The sequence below is a fragment of the Mobula birostris genome, chromosome 20, assembly GCF_030028105.1.
Source record: "Mobula birostris isolate sMobBir1 chromosome 20, sMobBir1.hap1, whole genome shotgun sequence".
In the NCBI taxonomy this organism is placed as follows: domain Eukaryota; kingdom Metazoa; phylum Chordata; class Chondrichthyes; order Myliobatiformes; family Myliobatidae; genus Mobula; species Mobula birostris.
This window is the reverse complement of record NC_092389.1, coordinates 45619239-45645343: the sequence shown is the minus strand read 5'-3', so window position 1 is coordinate 45645343 and position 26105 is coordinate 45619239. Positions and strand designations below refer to the sequence as shown.

At 43.0% G+C, this 26105-nt stretch overlaps 1 protein-coding gene across 3 annotated transcripts in view; it reads left to right on the top strand.

Moving 5' to 3' along the window:
* The window catches only part of snx19b (sorting nexin 19b), a 190568-nt gene that overhangs the window by 150269 nt on the left and 14194 nt on the right, over nt 1–26105 (top strand). For 2 of the 3 annotated variants that reach the window (XM_072238546.1, XM_072238547.1), the window contains exon 10: nt 15729–15816. In XM_072238546.1, the coding sequence (XP_072094647.1) occupies nt 15729–15816 (88 nt within the window). Of the gene's footprint in view, nt 1–15728; nt 15817–22397; nt 22758–26105 lie in introns of those variants that run through there. The other variant, XM_072238548.1, reaches the window with a different exon arrangement.

The following is a 26105-nucleotide window of genomic DNA, read 5'->3' as shown; positions in this document are numbered from 1 at the left end:
CATTACTCGAGTTCCAAGCTCTTCTCGTCATTTGCTTTGGAAGGTCTGTCTTTCTAAAGCTTATACAATAAATCTCTTTAGGATCATAACAGTGCATGTAATTTGTAACACTTCTAAGGTATTGTTTTCTGTTTCAAGTTTTATAAAACATAGAATAGTACAAGCCCTTCAGCCCACAATATTTTGCAAACCTTTTAACCTACTCCAAGTTCAATCTAACACTTTCCTCTTGCATAGTCCTCCATTTGTCTATCATCATCATCCATGTGGCCTACCTAAGAGTTTTATAAATGCCCCTAATGCAGGGGTTCCCGACCTTTTTTATGCCATGGACCAATACCATTAAGCAAGGGGTCTGTGGTCCCCAGGCTGGGAACCCCTGCTTTAAGTACATCATTCCCCAAACACCGCCCCTGGAAAGCGTGGTCCAAGCAGTCACTACTCTATGTGAAAAAGCTTACTTCTGACGTCCCTTCTATAATGCTGGCAAGCTAATTTTAAGACGAATTAGAGAACTTCTCCAACGTTTATCTTTCTAACTCTAGGGCATAGTCATTTTTTTACTGCTTGTTTGGGGATCTGTGCATAATTTAATTTTTCCTTCATTCTAGTTGCATTATTTCTGTTACTCTATTTTGCTTCTTTTGATGTATCTTCCCTAGCATGCCTCATAGAGTTTCACAGCAACTGAAGTACAATCAGAGTTGTTACATAGATAAATGATGCATTATTTGCACACTAGTTCCTACATGTAACAGTCAGCCAGATGATTTTGATTTATAGGTTGAGGAATAAATGGTCTGTCATTTGAAGCAGGCTTTTCTGAATGGAATGTTTTTCAGCTTTTGGAAAATAATTTGGTGAACTACAGGGCAAGTGAAGGGTGTCGCTCTATCTGAAATGGACCAACTCTGGTTGACCTATGAAGCAATAACGTTGTCTTGGGTCTGTGGAGGTGGTTGTCCAATAGATTCTGTGTCCTTCCTGACAGCAGGTACTTTCTGCAATTGGCTTTAGTTTTTGTTAAGATTCTTTTAACTAATTTAGACACCACCAACTATACTTTATTAGGGTTTTGAAAAGATTACACAGGCCACCAAAGACTCCAGCAAATTTCTACAGACAGCATTCTGACTGGTTGCACGGCCTCGTATGAAGGCTTCAATGCACAGGATCGGAACAAGCTGCATAGAATTGTAGACTCAGCCGTCTTCATTGTGGGCACTAGCCTTTCCACTATCGAGAAATCTTTAAAAGGCATGCCTCAAGAAGGTGGCATCCACCATTAGAGAGCCTCAGGATCCAGGATATGCTCTCTTCTCATTATTACCATTAGCTTCTTCCTTCCACCATCAGATTTCTGAATGGTCCATGAACACTACCTCACTGTTTTGCTCTCTTTTTGCACTATTATTTATGTTTTATATATCTCTTACTGTAACTGATGCATTGCACTGTACTGCTGCTGCATAAACAACAAATTTCATGACATGTCAGTGATAGCAAACCTGATTCTGAGAGACAAGCCAAAAAAAAACTTGTAATTTCTAAATCTGAACTAAAACTGATAATTCCGGAGCGACAGTCCTGAAGAAGGGTCTCAGCCTGAAACATCAACTGTTTACTCTTTTCCATAGATGCTGCCTGACCTGCTGAGTTCCTCCAGTATCTGCAGATTTTCTTACGTTTGTGCTAATTCTGAAATTGCATATGGTAGCTGCCTTTACTTTCCATTCATATTGATTATAATTCCGGCATTTCCTGATTACTAGTACTTGACAAAAACCTTTGGTTATAATACTAATGTATTTCTCCAACATATTGAATGTTTTGATTCACCTCTGCAAAGTATTAATTTGGTCCCAGACTCTCAAATTCAAACAACAGGAATTCTGCAGATGCTGGAAATTTAAGCAACACACATCAAAGTTGCTGGTGAACGCAGCAGGCCGGGCAGCATCTCTAGGAAGAGGTACAGTCGACATTTCGGGCCGAGACCCTTCGTCAGGACTAACTGAAGGAAGAGTTAGTAAGAGATTTGAAAGTGGGAGGGGGAGGGGGAGATCCAAAATGATAGGAGAAGACAGGAGGGGGAGAGATGGAGCCAAGAGCTGGACAAGTGATTGGCAAAGGGGATACGAGAGGATCATGGGACAGGAGGTCCGGGAAGAAAGACAAGGCGGAGGGGACCCAGAGGATGGGCAAGGGGTATAGTGAGAGGGACAGAGAGAGAAAAAGGAGAGTGAGAGAAAGAATGTGTGTTTAAAAATAAATAACAGATGGGGTACGAGGGGGAGGTGGGGCATTAGCGGAAGTTAGAGAAGTCGATGTTCATGCCATCAGGTTGGAGGCTACCCAGACGGAATATAAGGTGTTGTTCCTCCAACCTGAGTGTGGCTTCATCTTTACAGTAGAGGAGGCCGTGGATAGACATGTCAGAATGGGAATGGGATGTGGAATTAAAATGTGTGGCCACTGGGAGATCCTGCTTTCTCTGGCGGACAGAGCGTAGGTGTTCAGCAAAGCGGTCTCCCAGTCTGCATCGGGTCTCGCCAACAATGTAGGTATCAGTCTTTCACATCTGTCATCAAATGGTGAAACTTATAATCCTTTATCTGATGCCAAAGTAAATGTTTTTCTGAAACTTCTGTAACTGATCATCTCTGTAATATCAATTCATTTTCTGAAGTCTGCTTTATTTCTAGGAACAACTTTATTCACCATGTACATTTACATGTATTAGGAATTTAATCACAAGACAATTTACAATGACCAACTAGCCTACTAACCAGTACATCTTTGGAATGTGGGTGGAAAACGGAGCACCTGGAGGAAACTCGTGCGTTCATGGGGAGAGCGGACGTATTCCTCACAGACAGTGTCAGAATTGAACTCCGAGCTCCAATGCCCCGAGCTGTAATAGTGTCGTGCTAATTGCTATGCCACTGTGGTGCCCGATAATGTCATACAACAAAAACAGTATTCAAAAATTATACAGAAAAAAAGGCCATAAGACTGTAAGATATAGGAGCAGAATTCGGCTATTTGACCCATCGAGTATGCTCCGCCATTTCATCATGGCTGATCCAATTTTCCTCCCAGCCCCAATCTCTTACCTTCTCCCCGTATCCCTTCATGTCCTGTCCAATCAAGAATCTATCAACCTCTGCCCAAAATATACATAAAGACTTGGTCTCTACAGCTGCCTGTGGCAAAGAATTCTACAGACTCACCACTCTCTGGATGAAGAAATTCATCCTCATCTCTGTTCTAAAAGGACGCCCCTCCACTCTAAGGTTGTGTCCTCCGGTCCTAGGCTCTCCAACCATAGGAAACATCCTCTCCGCATCCACTGTATCAAGGCCTTCCACCATTCAATGAGATCACCCCTCATTCTTCTGAATTCTAGTGCATACAGGCTCAGAGCCATCAAGCGCTCTTCATATGACAAGCCATTCAATCCTCGTGAACCTCCTTTGAACCCTCTCCAGTATCAGCACATCCTTTCTAAGATAAGGGGCCCAAAACTGTTCACAATACCCCAAGTGAGGCCTCACCGTTGCTTTGTAAAGCCTCAACATTACATTCTTACTTTTATATTCTAGTCCTCTTGAAATTAATGCTAACATTGCATTTGCCTTCCTCACCACTGACTCAATCTGCAAATTAACCTTCAGGGAATCCTGAGTACATCCATTTCCAGCTCCAACTCATTAACGTGGATTGTTAGAAGTTGCAGTGGGATGCACTTCTCGCAGTAGTTGTCGGGGACACTGGGGATCTCCCTGCCTTCCCATATTCTGCAAGAGGAGTATTCCACTATCCTGTCTGGTGTCTATACTGTCCTAGCCGAGCAGATGTAAAGAAGGGAAGGAGAAAAAGAAACTTAACCTTGAGCTTTCTTTTGTTTTGCCTTCACTGATTGAAGCCTCTCTTTGTTGAAGCCTCGAAGAGCTAAGGCCTCAAGATCACCACTCTGACTCTGTCCACCCAGATGACGGCCACAGCACTTGCCCCTGCCTTCCTTTAATTTGCTCTTGCTAATCAGTGGCAAATGCCAATTGGTCGCTGGTCAAAGCTCTTACTCACTGTACCAACCCACTGCTGCCTTTTGTACTTGGGCAGCGGACCTGATTGAAGTAAACACAAAATAACCTGCAGATGCTGGGGTCAAAGCAACACTCACAACACGCTGGAGAAACTCAGCAGGTCGGGCAGCATCCGTGGAAAAGATCAGTCGACGTTTCAGGCCGGAACTCTTCGTCAGGACTGTAGAGGGAAGGGGCAGAGGCCCTATAAAGAAGTTGGGGGGAGGGTGGGAAGGAGAAGGCTGGTAGGTTCCAGGTGAAAAACCAGTAAGGGGAAAGATAAAGGGGTGGGGGAGCGGAAGCAGGGAGGTGATAGGCAGGAAAGGTGAAGAAGGAATAGGGGAAAACACAATGGGTAGTAGAAGGAGGCAGAACCATGAGGGAGGTGAAAGGCAGCTGGGGGAGGGGGCAGAGTGACAGGGATAGGGGAAGGGAGGGGGAGGGAATTACTGGAAATTGGAGAATTCTATGTTCATACCAAGGGGCTGGAGACTACCTAGACGGTATATGAGGTGTTGCTCTTCCAACCTGAGTTTGGCCTCATCATGGCAGTAGAGGAGGCCATGTATGGACATATCCTCTGAACTCCCTCTGAATGCACTGCCCTCCACTCTCTCTGCACTAATCCTAACCTCACCATCAAACCCACAGAGAAGGGTGGTGCTGTGGTAGTCTGGCGGATGGACCTCTACCTCACTGAGGCCAAACGGCAGCTCTCTGACACCTCCTCTTACTTACCCCTGGAACAGGACCCCACCAAAAAACATCAAACCATTGTCTCCCGCACCATCACCGCCCTTATCAACTCCGGAGACCTTCCATCCTCAGCCGCTAAACTCATAATTCCCGCACCCCATACCGCTCGGTTTTACCTCCTCCCCAAGATCCACAAGCCTGACTGTCCTGGTAGACCCATAGTTTCTGCCTGCTTCTGTCCCACCGAACTTGTATCTGCCTACCTCAACTCCATTTTGTCACCTCCCCACCTGCATCCGGGATACATCCCATGCCCTCCACCTCTTCAATAACTTCCCGTTCCCCGGTCCCGACCACTTCATTTTCACTATGGATGTCCAATCCCTATACACCTCCATTCCCCATCAAGAAGGCCTCAAAGCCCTCCGCTACTTTCTGGATAATAGACCACACCAGTTCCCCATCACCACTACCCTCCTCCGGTTGGCGGAACTGGTTCTCACACTCAATAACTTCTCTTTTGGCTCTTCCCACTTTCTTCAGACTAAGGGTGTAGCTATGGGAAGTCGCATGGGCCCCAGCTATGCCTGCCTCTTCGTTGGTTATGTGGAACAGTCTGTGCTCGAAACCTATTCTGGTACTGCTCGCCAACTTTTCCTTCGGTACATTGACGACTACATTGGTGCTGCTTCCTGCACCCATGCTGAGCTCGTCAATTTCATCGACTTTACTTCTAACTTCCACCCAGCCCTCAAATTCACTTGGTCTATCTCGGACACTTCTCTCCCCTTTCTCGATCTCTCGGTCTCCATCTCTGGAGACAAACTGTCCACTGACATCTTCTACAAGCCCACTGACTCTCATAACTACCTCAACTATACCTCTTCCCACCCTGCCACAGGAAAAAATGCCATTCCCTATTCCCAGTTCCTCCGTCTCTGCCGCATCTGCTCCGAGGATGAGGTTTTCCGTTCCAGGACATCTCAAATTCTTTAAGGATCGTGGTTTCCCTTCTGCTGTCATCAATGATACCCTCACCCGCATCTCCTCCATTTCCCGCACTTTGGCTCTCACCTCATCCTCCCGCCACCACAACAGGGACAGAGTTCCCCTTGTCCTCACCTACCACCCCACCAGCCTCCGGACCCAGCACATTATCCTCTGCAACTTCCGCCACTTCCGCCACCTTCAACAGGACCCCACCACTAAGCACATCTTTCCCTCTCCACCCCTCTCCGCCTTCCGCAGGGATGGGTCCCTCTCCACGGATCTCCCACCTGGCACTTATCCCTGTAAGCGCAAGTGCTACACCTGTCCCTACACCTCCTCTCTTGCCACCATTCAGGGCCCCAAACAGTACTTCCAAGTGAGGCAACACTTCACTTGTGAGTCTGTTGGGGTCATCTATTGCATCCGGTGCTCCTGGTGTGGCCTCCTCTACATCGGTGAAACCCGACGCAGATTGGGGGACTGCTTCGTCGAGCACCTCGGCTCCGTCCATCAAAACAGACAGGATCTCCCAGTAGCCACCCAGTTCAACTCTGCTTCCCGCTCCCATTCAGATATGTCCATACATGGCCTCCTCTACTGCCATGATGAGGCTAAACTCAAGTTGGAGGAGCAACACCTCATATACCGTCTAGGTAGTCTCCAGCCCCTTGGTATGAACATAGAATTCTCCAACTTCTGGTAATTCCCTCCCCCTCCCTTCCCCTATCCCTATGTCACTCTGCCCCCTCCCCCAGCTGCCTATCACCTCCCTCATGGTTCCGCCTCCTTCTACTACCCATTGTGTTTTCCCCTATTCCTTCTTCACCTTTCCTGCCTATCACCTCCCTGCTTCCCCTCCCCCACCCCTTTATCTTTCCCCTTACTGGTTTTTCACCTGGAACCTACCAGCCTTCTCCTTCCCACCCTCCCCCCACCTTCCTTATAGGGCCTCTGCCCCTTCCCTCTACAGTCCTGACGAAGGGTTCCGGCCCGAAACGTCGACCGATCTTTTCCACGGATGCTGCCCGACCTGCTGAGTTCCTCCAGCGTGTTGTGAGTGTTGACCTGATTGAAGTCCCCTCCTTTCAAAACTTCCGATGTCCTGAGTGATCACTGGTCAAAGCTCTTTTTCACTGTATCAACCCATTGCTGCCTAAAGAAATATATAAAATAAAGTATATAAAGTAAGTTAGAGGTTAAAGTACAGATATGGAATAAAATACCAGTATGTATTTACAATGTAAACAGCAGTATAATAGTGGTTCAAAATGTTTACAGTGCAGTGATGGTGTAATAGATAGAGAGGTGCGGAGGATGTAAATAGGATAGTTGATCAAATTAACTGCCTGGGGAAGAACTTATAAAATGGCATGAGGGTTTTATTGCACTTTCTGGAAGGGAGCATTTGGACAGGCAGTTTGTAGGGTGGGTAATGTCCACAATGACTTTTCCTGCCCGCTTCTTTATCCTGGACGCATACAAGTCCTGCAGTGATAGTAGACGGCAACCTTTTCTGCTGACCTGACAGAGATTCTCTGCACATTTGGCAATTAATTTGCTGTGCAGAGCACTTGACAGACAGTTGGCAATTTCATAACATTGGTGTTTACCTGTTTCTGAAACATTATAGAGTATATAAATATTATACATACATATATAGCTAGGGTGCCGAGGACTTTTGCACAGTACTGCATTTTCAGTGTGGTGCAGAGAGTGAATTTGTAAATCTGGTGGGAGCAAAGGATATATATAGCTAAGTCTTCTGTACTTATCTCCCCATCTGCTTTCAGTAGTTAAAGTTGACTGACTGGATGCAGTAAATTTTGTTTTCTCAGAAGGAAGATTGTAGAAGAGCATCTGCCTAAACGACTATGGTGCATAAGGAGAAAAAATGCAAGTCTTTGAAATAACAGAAGGAGCTCTGTACACCATAATCAGCTGATAATTTTGACAGATTTAGTTCAATTAGCATCAATCATTTTGTTAGCGTAAATGTAAGCGATTATGCTGGTACTGGCAATCCAGAGTAACACACACAAAATGCTTGAGGAACTCATCAGGTCAGGCAAAGTCAATGGAGAGGAATAAAGAGCTGTCATTTCATGCTGAGACCTTTCATTGGGACCTTTTATGATAAAGGGCCCTAGTCCAAAGCAGTGGCTCTTTATTCCTCTCCATAGGTGCCGCCTAACCTGCTGAGTTCCTTCAGCATTTTGAATTTTATTAACATGTACCTGTCAACTCCAATATAATTTGATGTAAATTTAATCCATTTTTCTCTTTGAAAGAGAGATTTCAAGTTTACAGCAACAAGGTTGTTAATTGCCAGATTTTTATTTTATCAAGACCTAATTTCTGACATTTTTCCTTGGAGTTACCAGTACTAGGCTGCGTAAAAGCACTGTCTGTTTATTACCAACTTTGTGTTGTGCTAGTATCAACTGACTTCACCAGCAAAATACGACAGGTATTATTAATAGGGGTGGCATGGGAGCGTAGTTGTCTTACAATGGCAGTGATCACCGATCGGGTTTTGATTTCCATGACTGTTTATATGTGTTCCTCAAAACCGCGTGGATTTCCTTCAGGTGCTCCAGTTTCCTCCCATATTCCAAATGCATATGGTTATGGTTAGTGAGTTCTGGGCATGCTCTGTTGGCACTGGAAGTGTGGCAACGTTTGAGGGCTGCGTAGCGCAATCCTCGCTGATTTGACTTGATGCAAACAATGTATTTCAGTGTATGTTTCGATATTTTAATGTACTGTACGTGTGACAAATAAAGCTAATCTGTCATCTTTGGGACCACCCTGAGTTCATTAAAATCAAAAGGTCACTAACCAGATTGAGAAGCTTTCTCCAGCTCTACATTCATCCAGTAGCTAACCAACTGACAATGTTGATAGGGGTTGTTTGTTTTACATGACATATATTCAAAAATTTTATCTATCACCTTCATGTTGACAAAACCTTTATCAATTTCACTGATCAATAAGGAATATATACACTAAATGGCCAATTTATTAACTATAGGAGGTGCCTAATAAAGTGGCCACTGAGTATATGTTTGTGGCCTTCTGCTGCTCTAGCCCATCCACTACAAGGTTCAACATGTGCATTCAGAGATACTCTTCTGCACACCACCATTGTGATGCGTGCTTACTTGAGTTACTGACACCTTCCTGTTAGCTTGAGCTATTCAGGCCAATCTCCTTTGTACTTTCTCATTAACAAGGCTTTTTCACCCACAGAACTGCTGCTGACTGGATGTTTTCTGTTTTCTGCACCATTCTCTAGAAACTGCTGTGCATGAAAATCCTTGTAAGTCAGCTGTTTCTAAGATACTCACACCACCCCACCTGGCACTATTGTTCTATGGTAAAAGTCACTTAAATCACATTTCTTCCCCATTCTGAACAATAACCGAACCTCTTGACCATGTCTGCATGCTTTAATGCATTGAGTTGCTGTCACATGATTGGCTGATTAGATATTGGCATTAACGAGGAGTATAGATGTACCAAATAAAGTGGCCATTTCAGTATAACAGTTTACAGTGACGCTCTGCATCACTAAATGCAACAGAATATTTCCCAGCATAAAACCTGGGGACAAAATACTTTGTTGATTTTTTAAAATTTCTTAAGTCCTAAAATGAAATTAAAAACTTTAGAAACTTTTTAAAAATGTCAGTTTAAGATTAGTCTTTTATTTCTGAAGCAGAAATCTGAAGCTTCTTGTATCACAGTATGGTGCCTGTGATTTTCTGAAAAACTTTCTTTTCATTATAGGATTGCTTTCCTCATGTATACTAACATGTCATTTTGAAAAGACAATAAGGTAAAATAAAGTATACCTGTTTCCCAAGGAAGGAAAATTTAAGATACTGCAAATTGAATTAATTTGACGGAGTAACTGATGTAATGCACTCGCCTGTTCCTGTATTGACTGTAATGTTTATGGCTTTTTTATAGTTCTTGCATTTTCTCAGATAAATGAATCTTGTATGATCCTTGAGGAATGCTGACAAAATGCATATGGTGAGCCAATAAACATTCTGACTGACTCTCCCATCCGATTTGAAGGGTCATTGTGATACTGTGACAGGAGTCAAGCTTCTGAGCCATAAAATTACACATGCTGATCCTCTTTGGGAACTGAGCATGTAATCCTGTGCCGAGAGGAACTAAAAAGAAGACTTTTGCACGGTACTATAAATTGAAACGTACAGTGAAATGTCATTTTTGTCAATGACCAACACAGGTCCAAGAATGTCCTGAGGGCAGCCTGCAAGTGTTACCATGCTCCAGCACCAACATAGCATGCACACAACTTATTTAACCCTAACTTGTACCTCTTTGGAATATGGGAGGAAACCAGAGAACCTGGAGAAACCCAGGCGGTCATGCGTAAAACGTGCAAACCGTAACACTAACCACTACGTGTTGCCCTATTTACCCTGTAGTAACCCCTAGTTGAAGGAGAGTAGGGGACATTGATTAGCATCCTAATTATTAGTTATCTGTTTAACAACAAAATCTGTTTCAATTGCATTTACAATATTTTAATTTTTCTCACAATTTTAATTGGTTTTCAATGTTTCTGATTACATGTTTCTAAATGTCTGGAAAAAGATTTTTAACAAGTTTGTTGTACTGGGATTAAAGAAGAAAGATTACTGGTGCTGTAAAGCCTTACACTAAATGCCTCATTATTGTACAGTTGTATTTACGTAGATATACACATGTAAAGTATTTATATAATAAATGATCCTTGTGCAAGTAAACACTATGCTGGCTGATGGCGTAGTGGCATCTGCACTGGACTTCGAAGCGAGTGGTCCTGAGTTTGAATCTGGCCGGCTCCTTACACTCTTTCCATCCATGCTGTTTTGAGCATCGAGCTAGCAACATGGGCCTCATAATAAAACAGCCAAATGCTATGGAAACGGCAAAAATGCCGCTCAATGCGCCTCAAGGCACGAAAAGGAACAACAAGTAAACACTATAATTTACTTTGAATTAATGGATGTGTATCTTGTGTGAAAAAAGCTGTCTTAAACTGTCTAGCAAAATAAATCAAACGAGGGTGCCACAATAGTCCGGTGGTTAAAGTGACACTATTACAATTCGGAGCATTGGAGTTCGGAGTTCAATTACAGCGTTCTCTGTAAGAAGTTTGTCCATCCTTCCCGTAAGCACACGGGTTTCCTCTGAGTGCTCTGGTTTCCTCCCACAGACCAAAGAAGTACCAGTTAATAGGTTAATTGGCCATTGTAAGTTGTCCTATCATTAGGATAGGGTTAAGTAGGTGGGTTGCTGGGCAGCGTGACCTCATTGGGTCAGAAGGACCTGTTCCATGCTGTATCTCTAAATTTAAAAAAATAAATAAATGTTCAAAACAACAGGGTGGGATGGGGGAATATTACAACTAGGTGAGTGGGACATCCAAGTACTTCAGAAAAAAAAAAAATTGTTGCTCGTGTATCTGTAGCCAGTGTTAGTTTTGGCTCTGCATGTTGCAGGATTGATGTCAGAAATCCCTCTAATCCACAGAACTTTGCCAAAGGCCTTACGATCATATGGTCTCTTTAAGGAGCTTCTCCTCAATGATAGGTGTGTGCTTAGTAGATTGATGAACGGAGCCAAAGACGTGGAGAAGGCCTGCCCTGGTTTTGGAAAACTCTTGGTGTTTGGGTGGGTGAGAAGGAAGTTGGTGAGTGGGTTTTTTTGTTGCTTGTGTTGTTCTACAAAAATGGTGGATGTGCTGTGTTGGCGCTGGAATGTATGGCAGAACGAGGGCTGCCCCCAGCTCATCCTAGTACTGGTTGTTTCAATGCAAATGGCATATTTTACTGTACATTTTGGTAAATAAATGAATCTGAGGGACGAGTGTTGGCACTTTCTCATGTCAGGGGTTTGCTGGGCTTTTATTTCTTAAAGGAGGTTAATTTTATTTATTGCACTTACTACTTGATCATATTTTATAGAGAATCATAAAATGATCGTACCGCACCTCAGAAGGGCAACAGTACTCATGTACAAACCACGTTTCTCTAATCCACCTTGGAAAGACAAGCGTACTCGTGTGCAAACCACATTTCTCTGCCCCATCTCAGAAAGAGAAGGGTACTCATGGACAGACCAGATTTCTCTGAGCAAGTCAGAAGGGCAATAGTACTTGTGTACAATCCGCATTGCTCTTCCCTACCTTGGAAAGACAAGGGTACTCGTGTACAAACCACATTTCTCTTATCCACCTCAGAAAGACAAGGGTACTCATGTACAAATCGCATTTTCTGATCCACCTTGGAAAGACAAAGCTACTCTTTTCCAAACACATTTCTGTGATCCGCTTCAGAAGGGCAACAGTACTTGTGTGCGAACTACATTTCTCTGCCCCATCTCAGAAAAAGAAAGATACTCGTGTACAAACCATATTTCTCTGATCACCTCAGAAGGGTAATAGTGCTCGTGTGCAAACCACATTTCTCTGCTCCATCTTGGAAAAGAAGGGTACTCGTGTATAAAACACACTTACCGCGCCATCTTGGAAAGACGAGGGTACTTGTGTACAAACCCCATCCCTTTGCCCCTCCTCTGAAAGACAAGGGTACTCGTGTACAAACCACATCTCTCAACCTCACCTCGGAAAGATAAAGGGTACTCATGTAAAAACCACATTTCTCTGTTCACCTCAGAAGGGCAATAGTACAGTACTCTGTACAAACCACATTTCTCTGATCCACCTTGGAAAGACAAAAGGTACTTGTTTACGAACCACATTTTACTGATTGCCTTATGGGCAATTGTACTCGTGTGCAAGCCACATTTTTCTGCCCCTCCCCAAGGCCAACAGTACTCATGTACAAACCACATTTCTCGACGCGATCTCGGAAAGACAAGGGTGCTCGTGTACAAATCACATTTCTTGATCCACCTCAGAAAGACAAGGGTACTTACGTGCAAACCATATTTCTCTGCCCTACCTCGGAAAAAGCAAGGGAACTCGTGTACAAACTGCATTTCTCTAATTACCTCAGAAGGATAATAGTACTCATGTGCAAACCACATTTTTCTGCACCACCTCGGAAGGGCAACAGTACTTGGGTAAAAATCACATTTCTCTGATCCACATCGGAAAGACTGGGTGCTCAAGTACAAATCACATTTCTCTGATCCAACTCTAAAAGACAAAGGTACTTGTGTGCAAGCCACATTTCTCTGCCCCACCTCAGAAAAAGCAAAGAAACTCGTGTATAAACTGTATTTCTCTGATCAACTCAGAAGGATAATAATACTCGTGTGCAAACTACATTTGTCTATCTCACCTTGGAAAGACAAGGTACTTGTGTACAAACATGGTTGAGGGGCCTTTTCTCCTTGGAGCGACAGAGGATGAGAGGTGACCTGATAGAGGTGTTTAAGATGATGAGAGGCATTGATTGTGTGGATAGTCAGAGGCTTTTTCCCAGGGCTGAAATGGCTAGCACAAAAGGGCACAGTTTTAAGGTGCTTGGAAGTAGGTACAGAGGAGATGTCAGGGGTAAGTTTTTTTACACAGAGAGTGGTGAGTGCGTGGAATGGGCTGCCGGCGGTGGTGGTGATGGCAGATACGATAGGGTCTTTTATGAAACTCTTGGATAGGTACATGTAGCTTAGAAAAATAGAGGGCTATGGGCAAGCCTAGGTAGTTCTAAGGTAAAGACATGTTTGGCACAGCTTTGTGGGCCGAAGGGCCTGTATTGTGCTGTGGGTTTTCTATGTTTCTAAACCACATTCCTCTGCCCTTCCTTGGAAAGACAAGGTTACTCGTGTACTAAACACATTACTCGGATCCACCTCGGAAAGACCATAAGATACAGGAACAGAAGTAGGCCATTCAGCCCATCAAGTTTGCTCCACCATTCAATCATGGGCTGACCCAATTCTTCCAGTCATCCTCACTCCCCTGCTTTCACCCCATACCCTTTGATGCCCTGGCTAATCAAGAACCTATCTATCTGTGCCTTAAATACACCCAATGACTTGGCCTCCACAGCCGCTCGTGGCAACAAATTCCACAGATTTACCACCCTCTGACTAAAGTAATTTCTCTGCATCTCAGTTCTAAAAGGACGTCCTTCAGTCCTGAAGTTGTGCCTTGTTGTCCTGGACTCCCCTACCATGGGAAATAACTTTGCCATATCTAACCTGTTCAGGCCTTTTAACATTCGGAATGTTTCTATGAGACAAGGGTACTTGTGTACAAACCATATACCTCTGCCCCTCCTCGGAAAGACAAGGGTACTCGTGTAGAAACGAATTTTCTCTGATCCACCTCGGAAAGGCAAGGGTACTCGTGTACATACAGTAACATCATTGATGACTTCGCAAGATTTGGATGGTTCTACACTTATTGCAATCATATTCCTTGTGATAGATGCAGACATTGAAATTTTATATTCAGCTGTGTACATTGATTTACTATGAGCAAGTTGTTTTATACCTTTACAGAGTTTGAGCATCTGTGGTGAGGTCATTTTCCTTTTGGAAAGGGGTTGTGCACTGCCCTGTTAACCTACTGTAGTAAGTGAGTGGGGAGGTGTCTCAATGCTGTTCCAGGGTCTTGATCCGGATGCTATTTGATTTGGTGGAGTACCTAGAAGTGGTCCAATGCAGTTCTGGGTAATTGCATCATGGGTTTGCAAGCTGTTAATGATGCCTTAGGCACCATTGGTCAAGACTCACATTCAGGGACTCTACAACTCATGTTCTCAGTATTATTTATCTACCTTCTTTTATTATTTGCATTATTTGTCTTCTTTTGCACATTTTCATAAATTCTATTTAATTCCTCTATTTTCCTGCAAATGTCTGTAAGAAAATGAATCTTGGGGTAGGTATAGTTTTATAAAAAATTGCTTTGACTTTGACTTTGCCTTTCAAAGTTCAAAGTAAATTTGTTATGAAAGTACATAAGTGTCACCATATACTACCCGAGATTCATTTTCTTGCAGGCATAATACTCCATAAATCAACAGAAAATAACCATGGCAGAATCAGTGAAAAACTGTCCAACTTGGGTGTTCAACCAGAGTGCAGAAGACAACAAACTGCAAATACAGAAAGAAATAATAATAAATTAATAGGCAATAAATGTTGAGAACATTAGATGAAGAGTGCTTAAAAGTGAGTACTGGGTGGGTTGCTGAAGTGATTATAGTAAAAATAAGATAGGAAGTAAGTAAAAAATTCCATCATGGCTGATTTATTATCTCTTTCAACCCCATTCTCTTTCCTTCTCCCTGTATCCTTTGACTGATCAAGAACCTATCAACTTCGCTTAAAATATACCGAATGAGTTGGCCTCCACAGCTGCTTATGGCAATGAATTCCGCAGATTCACTACCCTTTGGCTGAAGAAATTACTCCTCATCTCTGTTCTAAAGCCATGTTCTTTTATTCTGAGGCTGTGCCCTCTGGTCCTAGACTCCCTTACTTTAGGAAACACCCTCTCCCTGTTCACTCTACCTAGGCCTTCCAGTGTTTCAATGAGATTCCACCCCCTTAGTTTTCTAAACTCCAACAAGTACAGGCCCAGAGCCATCAAACGTGCCTGATATGTTAACCCTTTCGTTCCCGTGATCATTCTTGTGAACCTCATCTGAAATGCCAGCACATCCTTTCTTAGGTAAGGGTCCCAAACCCAATTTCCCTCAGGATCAATAAAGTATATCTATCTATCTATCTATATATATATAATATACATAATATATATCTAATATGTAATAAATAACTTGGTAATACTGTACACTCCTGATGCAGGGTTTAGACCCACAATATCAACAGCTCCTTTCTCCCCATAGGTATGTCTCAACCAGTTGAGTTCCTCCAGCAATATTGTTTCTTGCTCTAACTTAAATAATGATTAGTTTCATATCTTTTGATTAAACAAATTTTCTTTTGTTTTGACAGCTCTGATTCCTGAAGTTCTTGGTGAGGAGGGTTATGAGAAAAGTTGGCAGTTAGTGCTGGAGTCTCTGCAAGATCCGCTGATAAACAGGTGGGTCCAACACAGAATTTGAGAATTGTAATGTTCATTTCTGTACTTAGAAACAGGTTGGCACACAGAAAAATCCACTTGGAATTGAAATAACCTATTCAGCTTCACAAGGAGCAAGGTTCTTAGATTGGTATGTCTTTTTGTGTAAATGTTTGAAGTATTTATCTCATATTTATCCACATTGAGTTGCATTTCTCCACTCATCTGACTTGTCTGTAACACCTAGCATTGGAGCTCCTTCGCCTCCTCCTCATAGCTCACATTTATTAAAATGTAACTTCATATGTTTAAATCATATTTACATCATTACAGTCATTGAGTCATTTATTTTATTTTAGTTATTTTATTTAGAAATATAGCATGAAATAGGCCCTCTGAGCCACACCGCCAGCAACCCACCCAGCCTAATCAAGGAACAATTTACAATCACCAATTAAACAATTAACTGATTTGTCTTTGGACTGTGGGAGGAAACCTGAGCACCTGGAAGAAACCCATGCATTCACAGGGAGGACACAGATACTCCTTACAGAGGACACCGGAATTGAACTCTGTACTCCAATGCCCCAAGCTGTAATAGCGTTGCGCTAACTGCTATGCTACCGTGGCGCTGACTCCGGCACAGAACCAGGCCCTTGGTGCCTCTGGTCCATGCCAAACTACTATTCTCCCTAGTCCCATTGACCTTAGCCCTCCAAACCCCTTCCATCCATGTACTTATCCAAACTTCTCTTAAATATTGAAATCAAACCCAGAACCACCACTTGCGCTGCAACACGTTCCACACACTCACTACCTTCTGAGTGAAGATCCCTCAGATTCCCCTTAAATAGCTCACCCTTCACCCTTAACCTATGACATAATAGAGTACTAGTTTCACCCATCTCAATGGAAAAAGCCTGCTTGTATTTACCCTATCTATAACTTTGTATACCTCTCTCAAATCTCTCATCATTCTCCTACACTCCAGAGAATAAAGTCAATAACCTATTCATCCTTTCCTTATAACTCAGACTAGTTTAACCCAAGGTGATAATTTTCTTCAGGCACAGAAATTCAACTGCAAGGCAAGGTGGTTTAAAGACTTTACGGAAACATGCTGGAATTTTGATTTTATGCTCAAGGCAAAATAATTCAAATCATCAAGCCACAATAGTCACGTTATGTATTATGTAGCTCTTATTAAAATCACAACTGATTAAAGTTCAAAGTAAACTTATTATCAAAGTATGTATATGTCACCATGTACAACTCTGAAATTCATTTGCTTGTGGGCGTTCATGGTAGAACAAAGAAATACAATAGAATCAGGGAAAAACTACATACAAACAACCAACAACCAATGTGCAGAAGTTAAATTGCCAAGTTCAAGTATATTGTTATTCAACCATTCACATGTATATCATCAAACAAAACTATGTTCATTGACAAATAATAAAATATATTCCAGCAGACTGACATTTAGCATAAAGTGCATTTACGACACAAGTCAAATAGTAAACAGCGTAACACTACTGGCACTTCGTAAGTGATGAGACTTGGGTGGTGGCAGGGAGTTCAGCAGGCTCACGGCCTGGGGGGAGAAGCTGTGTCAGTTCTTGTGCTAATGCTACAGTACCTCCTGCCTGATGGTAAGTTTGTGGGACGGGTGGGATGGAGGGATCCTTGATAATGTTAAGGCCCTGCATGTGCCACGCTCCTGATAAACATCTCTGATGGGTGGAAGAGAGACCGCGATGATCCTCTCAGCAGTTCTGCCAATACTCGGTAGGGTCTTGCAGTCAGATGCCTTGCAATTCAGTACCAGATGGTGATGCAGAAGACAAACTATGCAAATCCAATCAAACAATCAAGCAATAAATAGACAGTAGACAAAAGGTGCAGGAGTAGGCCATTCAGCCCTTCGAGCCAGCACCGCCATTCACTGTGATCATGGCTGATCATCCACAATCAGTACCCCGTTCCTGCCTTATCCCATAAATAGAATGGTATAGTAAAGTTGATTAAAAGAACTTTAAAAACTAGGATGTAACGTTGAGGCTTTATAAAGAACTAGTGAGGCCTCACTTGGGAGTATCATGAGCAGTTTTAGGCCCCTTAGAAAGGATGAGCTGACATTGGAGAGGATTCAAAGAAGGTTCACAAAAATGACTCCACAATTTAAAAGCTTATCATGTGAGGAGCTTTTAATGGCTCTGGGACTGTATTCACTGGAATTCAGAAGAACGAGTGGGGGATCTCATTGAAACCTATCAAATGTTGAAAGACCCTGATGTGCAGAGGATGTTTCCAACAGTGGGGAATCTAAAACCAGAGAACACAGCCTCAGAATAAAGGGGCTTCCTTTTAGAACAGAAATGAGGAATGGTTTCTTTAGCCAGAGAGTAGTGAATCTATGGAATTCGTTGCCACAAGTGGCTGTGGAGGCAAAGTCATTGGGTATATTTAAGGCAAAGGTTGATAGCATCCTGATTGGTCAGGGCATGAAGGGATATAGGGAGAAAGCAGGAGATTGGGGCAGAGATGGATATGGATCAGCCAGGATGAAATGGTGAAGCAGACTCGATGGACCAAATAGCTTAATTCTGCTGCTCTATCTTATGGTCTAAATATTTTAACACAACTCAAAAATATAGTAAGTGACTATATTAGAAAGATTTTCAAACTGCTGAGAGCTCAGTAGTTGAGATAAAAAAATTCTTTTTGGTTGAGGGTCGCATCCTCCAAAATGTTGAAAGTTTTTTGGAAAATGTTTAGGGATGGTTTCCATATGGTAAAGTTGCTTTTCCCAATATTCCCTGAGAAGTCAGGTCCAAGAATATATTTGATAGTCCTTCATTAGAGCAGAGTAGCCGTTATTGGATAAAGTTACTCTACAATGAAGATTCAGGTGATTCATTTAGCCTCATCACAAGCCACCTACACTTAAGTCAAAGTGCAACATCATACCAGTATCCTACCTAGCAATAATAATTGTTCAAATTACATTCCTACATGTGCTACCATTAACTTTAAAAAATGAGTCCCATAGACTTGATAAAACTTGAAAAAATAATTCCCCCATCAGCAATGCCAATTAGAGAATTGATTTTCCATCTGGTTCCAATGAAATTTGCAGTGCTTTATTTGGCTATTGAGATTCTAAGCATGTTTATTTTCATGTTAATAAATGCCTCTTCTTGTATTTTATTCTTTATATCATGCAGCCAGTATGATACGGATATCTTTAGGCTTAATATTCCATAAAATTAGAATTTTTTTTACTCAGTCCAACGTGTAAAATAAAATGTCAGTTGTTTCCGAGGATGTATTTTCATTTGTCACTTTCACTGACTCTTCATCTCATGTTCTCAATTATTTAGTGCTTATTTAAAGTTCAAAGTAAATTTATTATCAAAGTGCAAACAACAGGAATTCTGCAGATGCTGGTAATTCAAGCAACACACATCAAAGTTGCTGATGAACGCAGCAGGCCACGCAGCATCTCTAGGAAGAGGTACAGTCGACGTTTCGGGCCGAGACCCTTCGTCAGGACGAACTGAAGGAAAACCTAGTAAGAGATTTGAAAGTGGGAGGGGGAGGGGGAGATCCAAAATGATAGGAGAAGACAGGAGGGGGAGGGATAGAGCCAAGAGCTGGACAGGTGATTGGCAAAGGGGATATGAGAGGATCATGGGACAGGAGGTCCGGGGAGAAAGACAAGGGGGGGGGGGACCCAGAGGATGGGCAAGAGGTATGTTCAGAGGGACAGAGGGAGAAAAAAGAGAGTGAGAGAAAGAATGTGTGTATAAAAATAAATAACGGATGGGGTACGAGGGGGAGGTGGGGCATTAGCGGAAGTTAGAGAAGTTGATGTTCATGCCATCAGGTTGGAGGCTACCCAGACGGAATATAAGGTGTTGTTCCTCCAACCTGAGTGTGGCTTCATATTTACAGTAGAGGAGGCCGTGGATAGACATGTCAGAATGGGAATGGGATGTGGAATTAAAATGTGTGGCCACTGGGAGATCCTGCTTTCTCTGGCAGACAGAGCATAGGTGTTCAGCAAAGCGGTCTCCCAGTCTCTTATTATCAAAGTACATATATGTCACCATATACAACCCTTAGATTAATTTTCTTTCAGGCATGCATGTTCAGTAAATCCGTAATAGAATAATAACCATAATACAATGGAAGACCAAACCAACTTGGACATTCAACCAATGTGCAAAGGACAGTAAGCTATGCAGATACAAAAAGAAAGAAATAATAATAAAAAAATAAATAAGCAATAAATATCGAGAACATGAGAGGAAGAGTCCTTGAAAGTGAGTCCAGTGGTTGTGAGAACATTTCAATGATGGGGCAAGTGAAGGTGAATGAAGTTACTCCCTTTGGATCAAGAGCCTGATGGTTGTGGGGTAATAACTTCCTGAACCTGGTGGTGTGAGTCCTGAGGCTCCTGTACCTCCTTCCTGATGTTTGAGGGGGTAATAACTTCCTGAACCTGGTGGTGTGAGTCCTGAGGCTCCTGTACCTCCTTCCTGATGGTTGAGGGGTAATAACTGTTCCTGAACCTGGTGGCATGGGTCCTGAGGCCCCTGTACCTCCTTCCTGATGGTTGTGGGGTAATAACTTCCTGAACCTGGTGGTGAGGATCCTGAGGCTCCTGTACCTCCTTCCTGATGGTTTAGGGGTAATAACTGTTCCTGAACCTGGTGGTGTGGGTCCTGAGGCTCCTGTACCTCCTTCCTGATGGTTGAGGGGTAATAACTATTCCTGAACCTGGTGGTGTGGGACCTGAGGCTCCTGTACCTCCTTCCAGATGGCAGCAATGAGAGGAGAGCATGACCTGGGTGGTGGAGGTCCCTGGTGATGGATGCTGCTTTCCTGCAATAATGCTCTGTGTAGATGTGCTCAACAGTGGGAAGGGCTTTGCCCATGATGGACAGAGCCGTATCCACTATCCATTCAAGGACACTGGTGTTTCCATACCAGGCTGTGATGTAGCCAGTTAATATACTCTCCACCACACACCTATAGAAGTTTGTTAAAGTGTTGGATGATATGCCGAATCTTTGCAAACTTCTAAGGAAGTAGAGGTGCTGGCATGCTCTCTTTGTAATTGAACTTGCATGCTGGGCCCAGGACAAGTCCTCCGAAATAACACGAAGACATTTAAAGTTGCTGACCCTCTCCACTTCTCATCTTCCAATGAGGACTGGCTCATTAACCACCTGTTTCCTCCACCTGAAGTCAGTAATTAGTTCCTTGGTCTTGCTGACATTGAGTAAAAGGTTCAATATCCTTCCTATTTATTTTTCATTTATCACTTTCAAGAACTCTCCCTCTCATGTTCTCAATATTTTATTGCTTATTTTTTTCAATTTACACGTATGTTGTTTTTTGCACATTGTGCATCTTGTTGGGTATGGTCTTTTATTAATTCTATTGTGCTTCTTGGATTTACTGCGTGTGCTCGCAAGGAAGTGAATCCCAGAGTTGTGCATGATGGCAAATATGTACTTTGATAATAAATTTCCTTTGAACTTTGAATGTTTACTATCAGGTTTTACTGACTGTCCACTAGCAAATAGAATGAAAGAGAGCAAAAGATGGTGTATTTCAAAATCTTGTGATGTGACAGCACCCATTTGCAAATTTCCCTTAGGGTAAGAAATTGTTATCCTAGGTGGCCTATACAGGTCAGGCAGCATCTTTGGAGAGAGGAAAATACAGTTTTATGTTCAGTTTAATGACTTTTCATCTGACCTAATGAAAGACAATCAACCTGAAACATCAGCTCTGTTTCACTCTCCATGGGAGCTGCCTGATCTTGTGAATATTTCCAGCATTTTATTTCTAGTTTCTTGGATCTGTGGGTTTTTCCTAAATAAATAGCATTTAGAACTTTAGAACTATGGTCACTGTTGCAATGTAATAAATTACCATCGACATAATTCCATAGCTCAGGGTGTAGAGCGTGGTCTTGTAAACCAGGGGTCGTGAGTTCAAATCTCACTCGGGTCTCAACATTTGCGGCAGCACAGTAGTGTAGCAGTTAGCATAATGCTGTTACAGTGCCAGTGACCCGGGTTCAATTCCTGATGTTCTTTGTAAGGAATTTGTATATTCATCCCATAGCCATGTGGGTTTGCTTCGGTTTCCTCCCACATTCCAAAGACGGATTAGAAGGTCAACTGGGTCTAACTGATCAGCATTGATGACATCTTCAAAATGCTGTGCCTCAGAAAGGTGGCATCCATCATTAAGGACCCTCATCAGCCAGGACATGCTTCATTGCTACCACCAGGGAAAGGGTACAGGAGCCTGAAGACACACATTTAACGTTTTAGGAACAGCTTCTTCCCCATCACCATCAGATGTCTGAATGGATAATGAATCTTCTTGAACACTGCTTCACTATTTTTACTCACATTTTGCACTACTTAATTGATTTAAAATTTTAATATATATTTCTTATTGTAATTTATTGTAGTTTTATGTATTGCACTGCACTGTTGCTGCAGAACAACAATTTTGTATTTCAATACAATAAGATATATGTCAGTGATATTAAATCTGTTTCTGATTCAATTTAGGAATGTTGAGCACAGCATTTATCTACTGGGTGAAACAGCAAGCAGGCACACTGATATAATTGCCAGTGATCATTAAAGAAACAATAAAGTTAAGGATTTGGCTGCTTTACAGTTTCATTTGTCTAATTAGTAGCATTTTACTGATAATCCCCTCATCTTTTGCGAATGCTCTCAGCTTCTCCGGTTTTGCTTAGCTAACCATGCAAGCACGTGAGCTGAGCAAGTGTTGTCGGTTTTCCAACTTTCCAAGGCACAAACTCCCCAACCATGTTGCAGATGCACAATGACTCTCCAATAGAGCATACTGAGGCATGACAGTCAAAAAGTATTTCTCACTAGCGCTCTCGGACTGATGTTTATGGTGAAAATTGACTGCAGAACCTCTCAGTACAGAAGTCTTGAGAAAATCTGGTCTCAACTGTAAACTAAAATTCAGTTCATATCAAATTGTATGAAATTACTGTACCTAAGTTGAACCAAATGTTTGGTAGCAGTGTTGTCTACTTTGCCAATCTTCATGAGACCAAATGAAATCTGCAGTTAATTTTTTTTCTGTGGTATTCTTGGCTGCCCATAGGTGTTACAGGACTCGGGAGACATCTCATGGTACTGAGGAGAAGCTTAGCTTTGTAGCTCTGTCTTGGAAAGCTCTGTAGGATGTAGTTTTCAGGTGACCCATAGCTCATTAAACATTTTAAAAAATCTCATTCATAGGAAAGGACTTGGAGCCATTTACTTGTCAGTTTTTTATTGGAAAGCTTTTGTTGATACAGTACAGTGCAAAACTCTTAAGCACATATATCCAGCTAGGGTGCCTAAGACTTTTGCACAGTACTGTATTTGTCGATGTGGAGAGTGAGTTTGTAAATCTGGCGGGAGCAAAGGATGTTGGGAATAGCGAGGGTGGAGCTCTGCAGGAGGGGTGTGGGTGAGGTGGCAGAGGAAGAATGCCAAAGGCAGGGGGTGACGTGGGTGCAGACACGCCCAACCCTGAGACACCAGGCAAGTTTATTTGATTCCAGACAATTGGTTTATTGATTATTACAGAATGTCTCTCTGGTGCTTTCTGCTCCCTCCTCTCTCCCTTCCCCTTTTTCCAACCATGATTCCCCTCTCCTTGCCCCTTCCCACTCTCAGTCCACAACAGAGACCCATATCAGAATCAGGTTTATCATCGCTCACATATGTCATGAAATTTTTTTTTATGTTTGCAACAGCAGTACAATACAGAACATAGTATTACTGCAATACTGTGCAAAAGTCTTTGGCACCCTAGCTATAAATATGTGCTTAAGACTTTCGTACAGTACTGTATTATGTTAAAAATTGATTAGAAATTAAATATTTGATATTGTGGACAGATGTTGCATGCTGGATTGCATTTAAGTAAACCAATAAACCATGACTGAGATTATGTTGCTTTAAGTAGAGCATTCAGAGATGGAAATGGGGAGGAGCTGAGGGCAATACAGAGGGACCTGAAAGCCAGGATCAGGGAGGCTAAAGACAGGTACAGGAAGAAGATTGAGTGGAAGTTCCAGCAGAACAACATGACAGAGGTCTGGAGGGGGATGAGGACCATCACTGGGTTTCGGCAAACTAGCAACAGAGGAGCTGAAGGCAGTGTGGACAGGGCCAACGAACCTAACCTGTTCTTTAACAGATTTGACATTGTGGCCCCTGCCCATCCCCCACATGAGCCATCTGCTGTCGGCCCCCAACCAACATATTCCACTCTCCCCTCCTACCCCTCCTCACAGTCCCCCACCCTGCTCTCATGACTATACCCCTTCCCCACATGAAACCACCACGGTGGGCTTCACAGCTGAACAGGTGAGAAGACAGCTGAAACATCTCAACCCAAGCAAGGCTGCAGGACTGGATGGTGTCAGTACCAGGGTGCTTAAAGCCTGTACCCCTCAGCTATGTGGAGTACTTCACCATGTATTCAACATGAGCCTGAGGCTCCGGAGGGTTCCTGTGCTGTGGAAGACGTCCTGCCTCGTCCCTGTGCCGAAGACGCCGTGCCCCAGCGGCCTCAATGACTACAGACCGTTGGCATTGACCTCCCACATCATGAAGACCCTGGAGAGACTTGTTCTGGAGCTGCTCCGGCCTATGGTCAGGCCACACTTAGATCCCCTCCAGTTCACCTACCAGCCCCAACTAGGAGTTGAGGATGCCATTGTCTACCTGCTGAACCGTGTCTACACCCACCTGGACAAGCCAGTGAGCACTGTGAGGGTCATGTTTTTTGACTTCTCCAGTGCGTTCAACACCATCTGCCCTGCTCTGCTGGAGGAGAAGCTGACAGCGATGCAGGTGGATGCTTCCCTGGTATCATGGATTCTCGATTACCTGACTAGCAGACCACAGTACGTGTGCCTGCAACACTGTGTGTCCGACAGAGTGATCAGCAGCACTGGGGCTCCACAGGGGACTGTCTTGTCTCCCTTTCTCTTCACCATTTACACCTCGGACTTCAACTACTGCACAGAGTCTTGTCATCTTCAGAACTTTTTGGATGACTCTGCCATAGTTGGATGCATCAGCAAGGGAGATGAGGCTGAGTACAGGGCTACGGTAGGAAACTTTGTCACATGGTGTGAGCAGAATTATCTGCAGTTCAATGTGAAAAAGACTAAGGAGCTGGTGGTAGACCTGAGGAGAGCTAAGGTACCGGTGACCCCTGTTTCCATCCAGGGGGTCAGTGTGGACATGGTGGAGGATTACAAATACCTGGGGATACGAATTGACAATAAACTGGACTGGTCAAAGAACACTGAGGCTGTCTACAAGAAGGGTCAGAACCATCTCTATTTCCTGAGGAGACTGAGGTCCTTTAACATCTGCCGGACGATGCTGAGGATGTTCTACGAGTCTGTGGTGGCCAGTGCTATCATGTTTGCTGTTGTGTGCTGGGGCAGCAGGTTGAGGGTAGCAGACACCAACAGAATCAACAAAGTCACTCGTAAGGCCAGTGATGTTGTGGGGATGGAACTGGACTCTCTCACGGTGGTGTCTGAAAAGAGGACGCTGTCCAGGTTGCATGCCATCTTGGTGAATGTCTCCCATCCACTACGTAATGTACTGGGTGGGCACAGGAGTACATTCAGCCAGAGACTCATTCCACCGAGATGCAGCACAGAGCGTCATAGGAAGTCATTCCTGCCTGTGGCCATCAAACTTTACAACTCCTCCCTTGGAGGGTCAGACACCCTGAGCTAATAGGCTGGTCCTGGACTTATTTCATAATTTACTGGCATAAATTACATATTACTAGTTAACTATTTATGGTTCTATTACTATTTATTATATATGGTGCAACTGTAACGAAAACCAATTTCCCCTGGGATCAATGAAGTATGACTATGACTATTTCTTGAGGAGGATATGTCTGCAAGCATTAGATTTTTAGGGTTCCTTTCAAAAGGCTGGTAGGAAAAACATTCCAATTATATGCTTTCATTGCCAAATATGGTTTAATATTAACCCACACAGGAAATGATGTAAAAAAAAACTTACAAACAGGAAGTGATGTTTGTACAAAACAAATTGCCATACAGAATGAACAGTGCCTCTCAAGGCAGAACACAGTGAAATCAACTCTGGTCAAATTACTTACTACACTTGCAGTGTAAACCTTTCTCCTGAAAGGGTTAGGTGTCTTTATAATTTAGATGTTTAACTTTCACCTTCATTTTATGC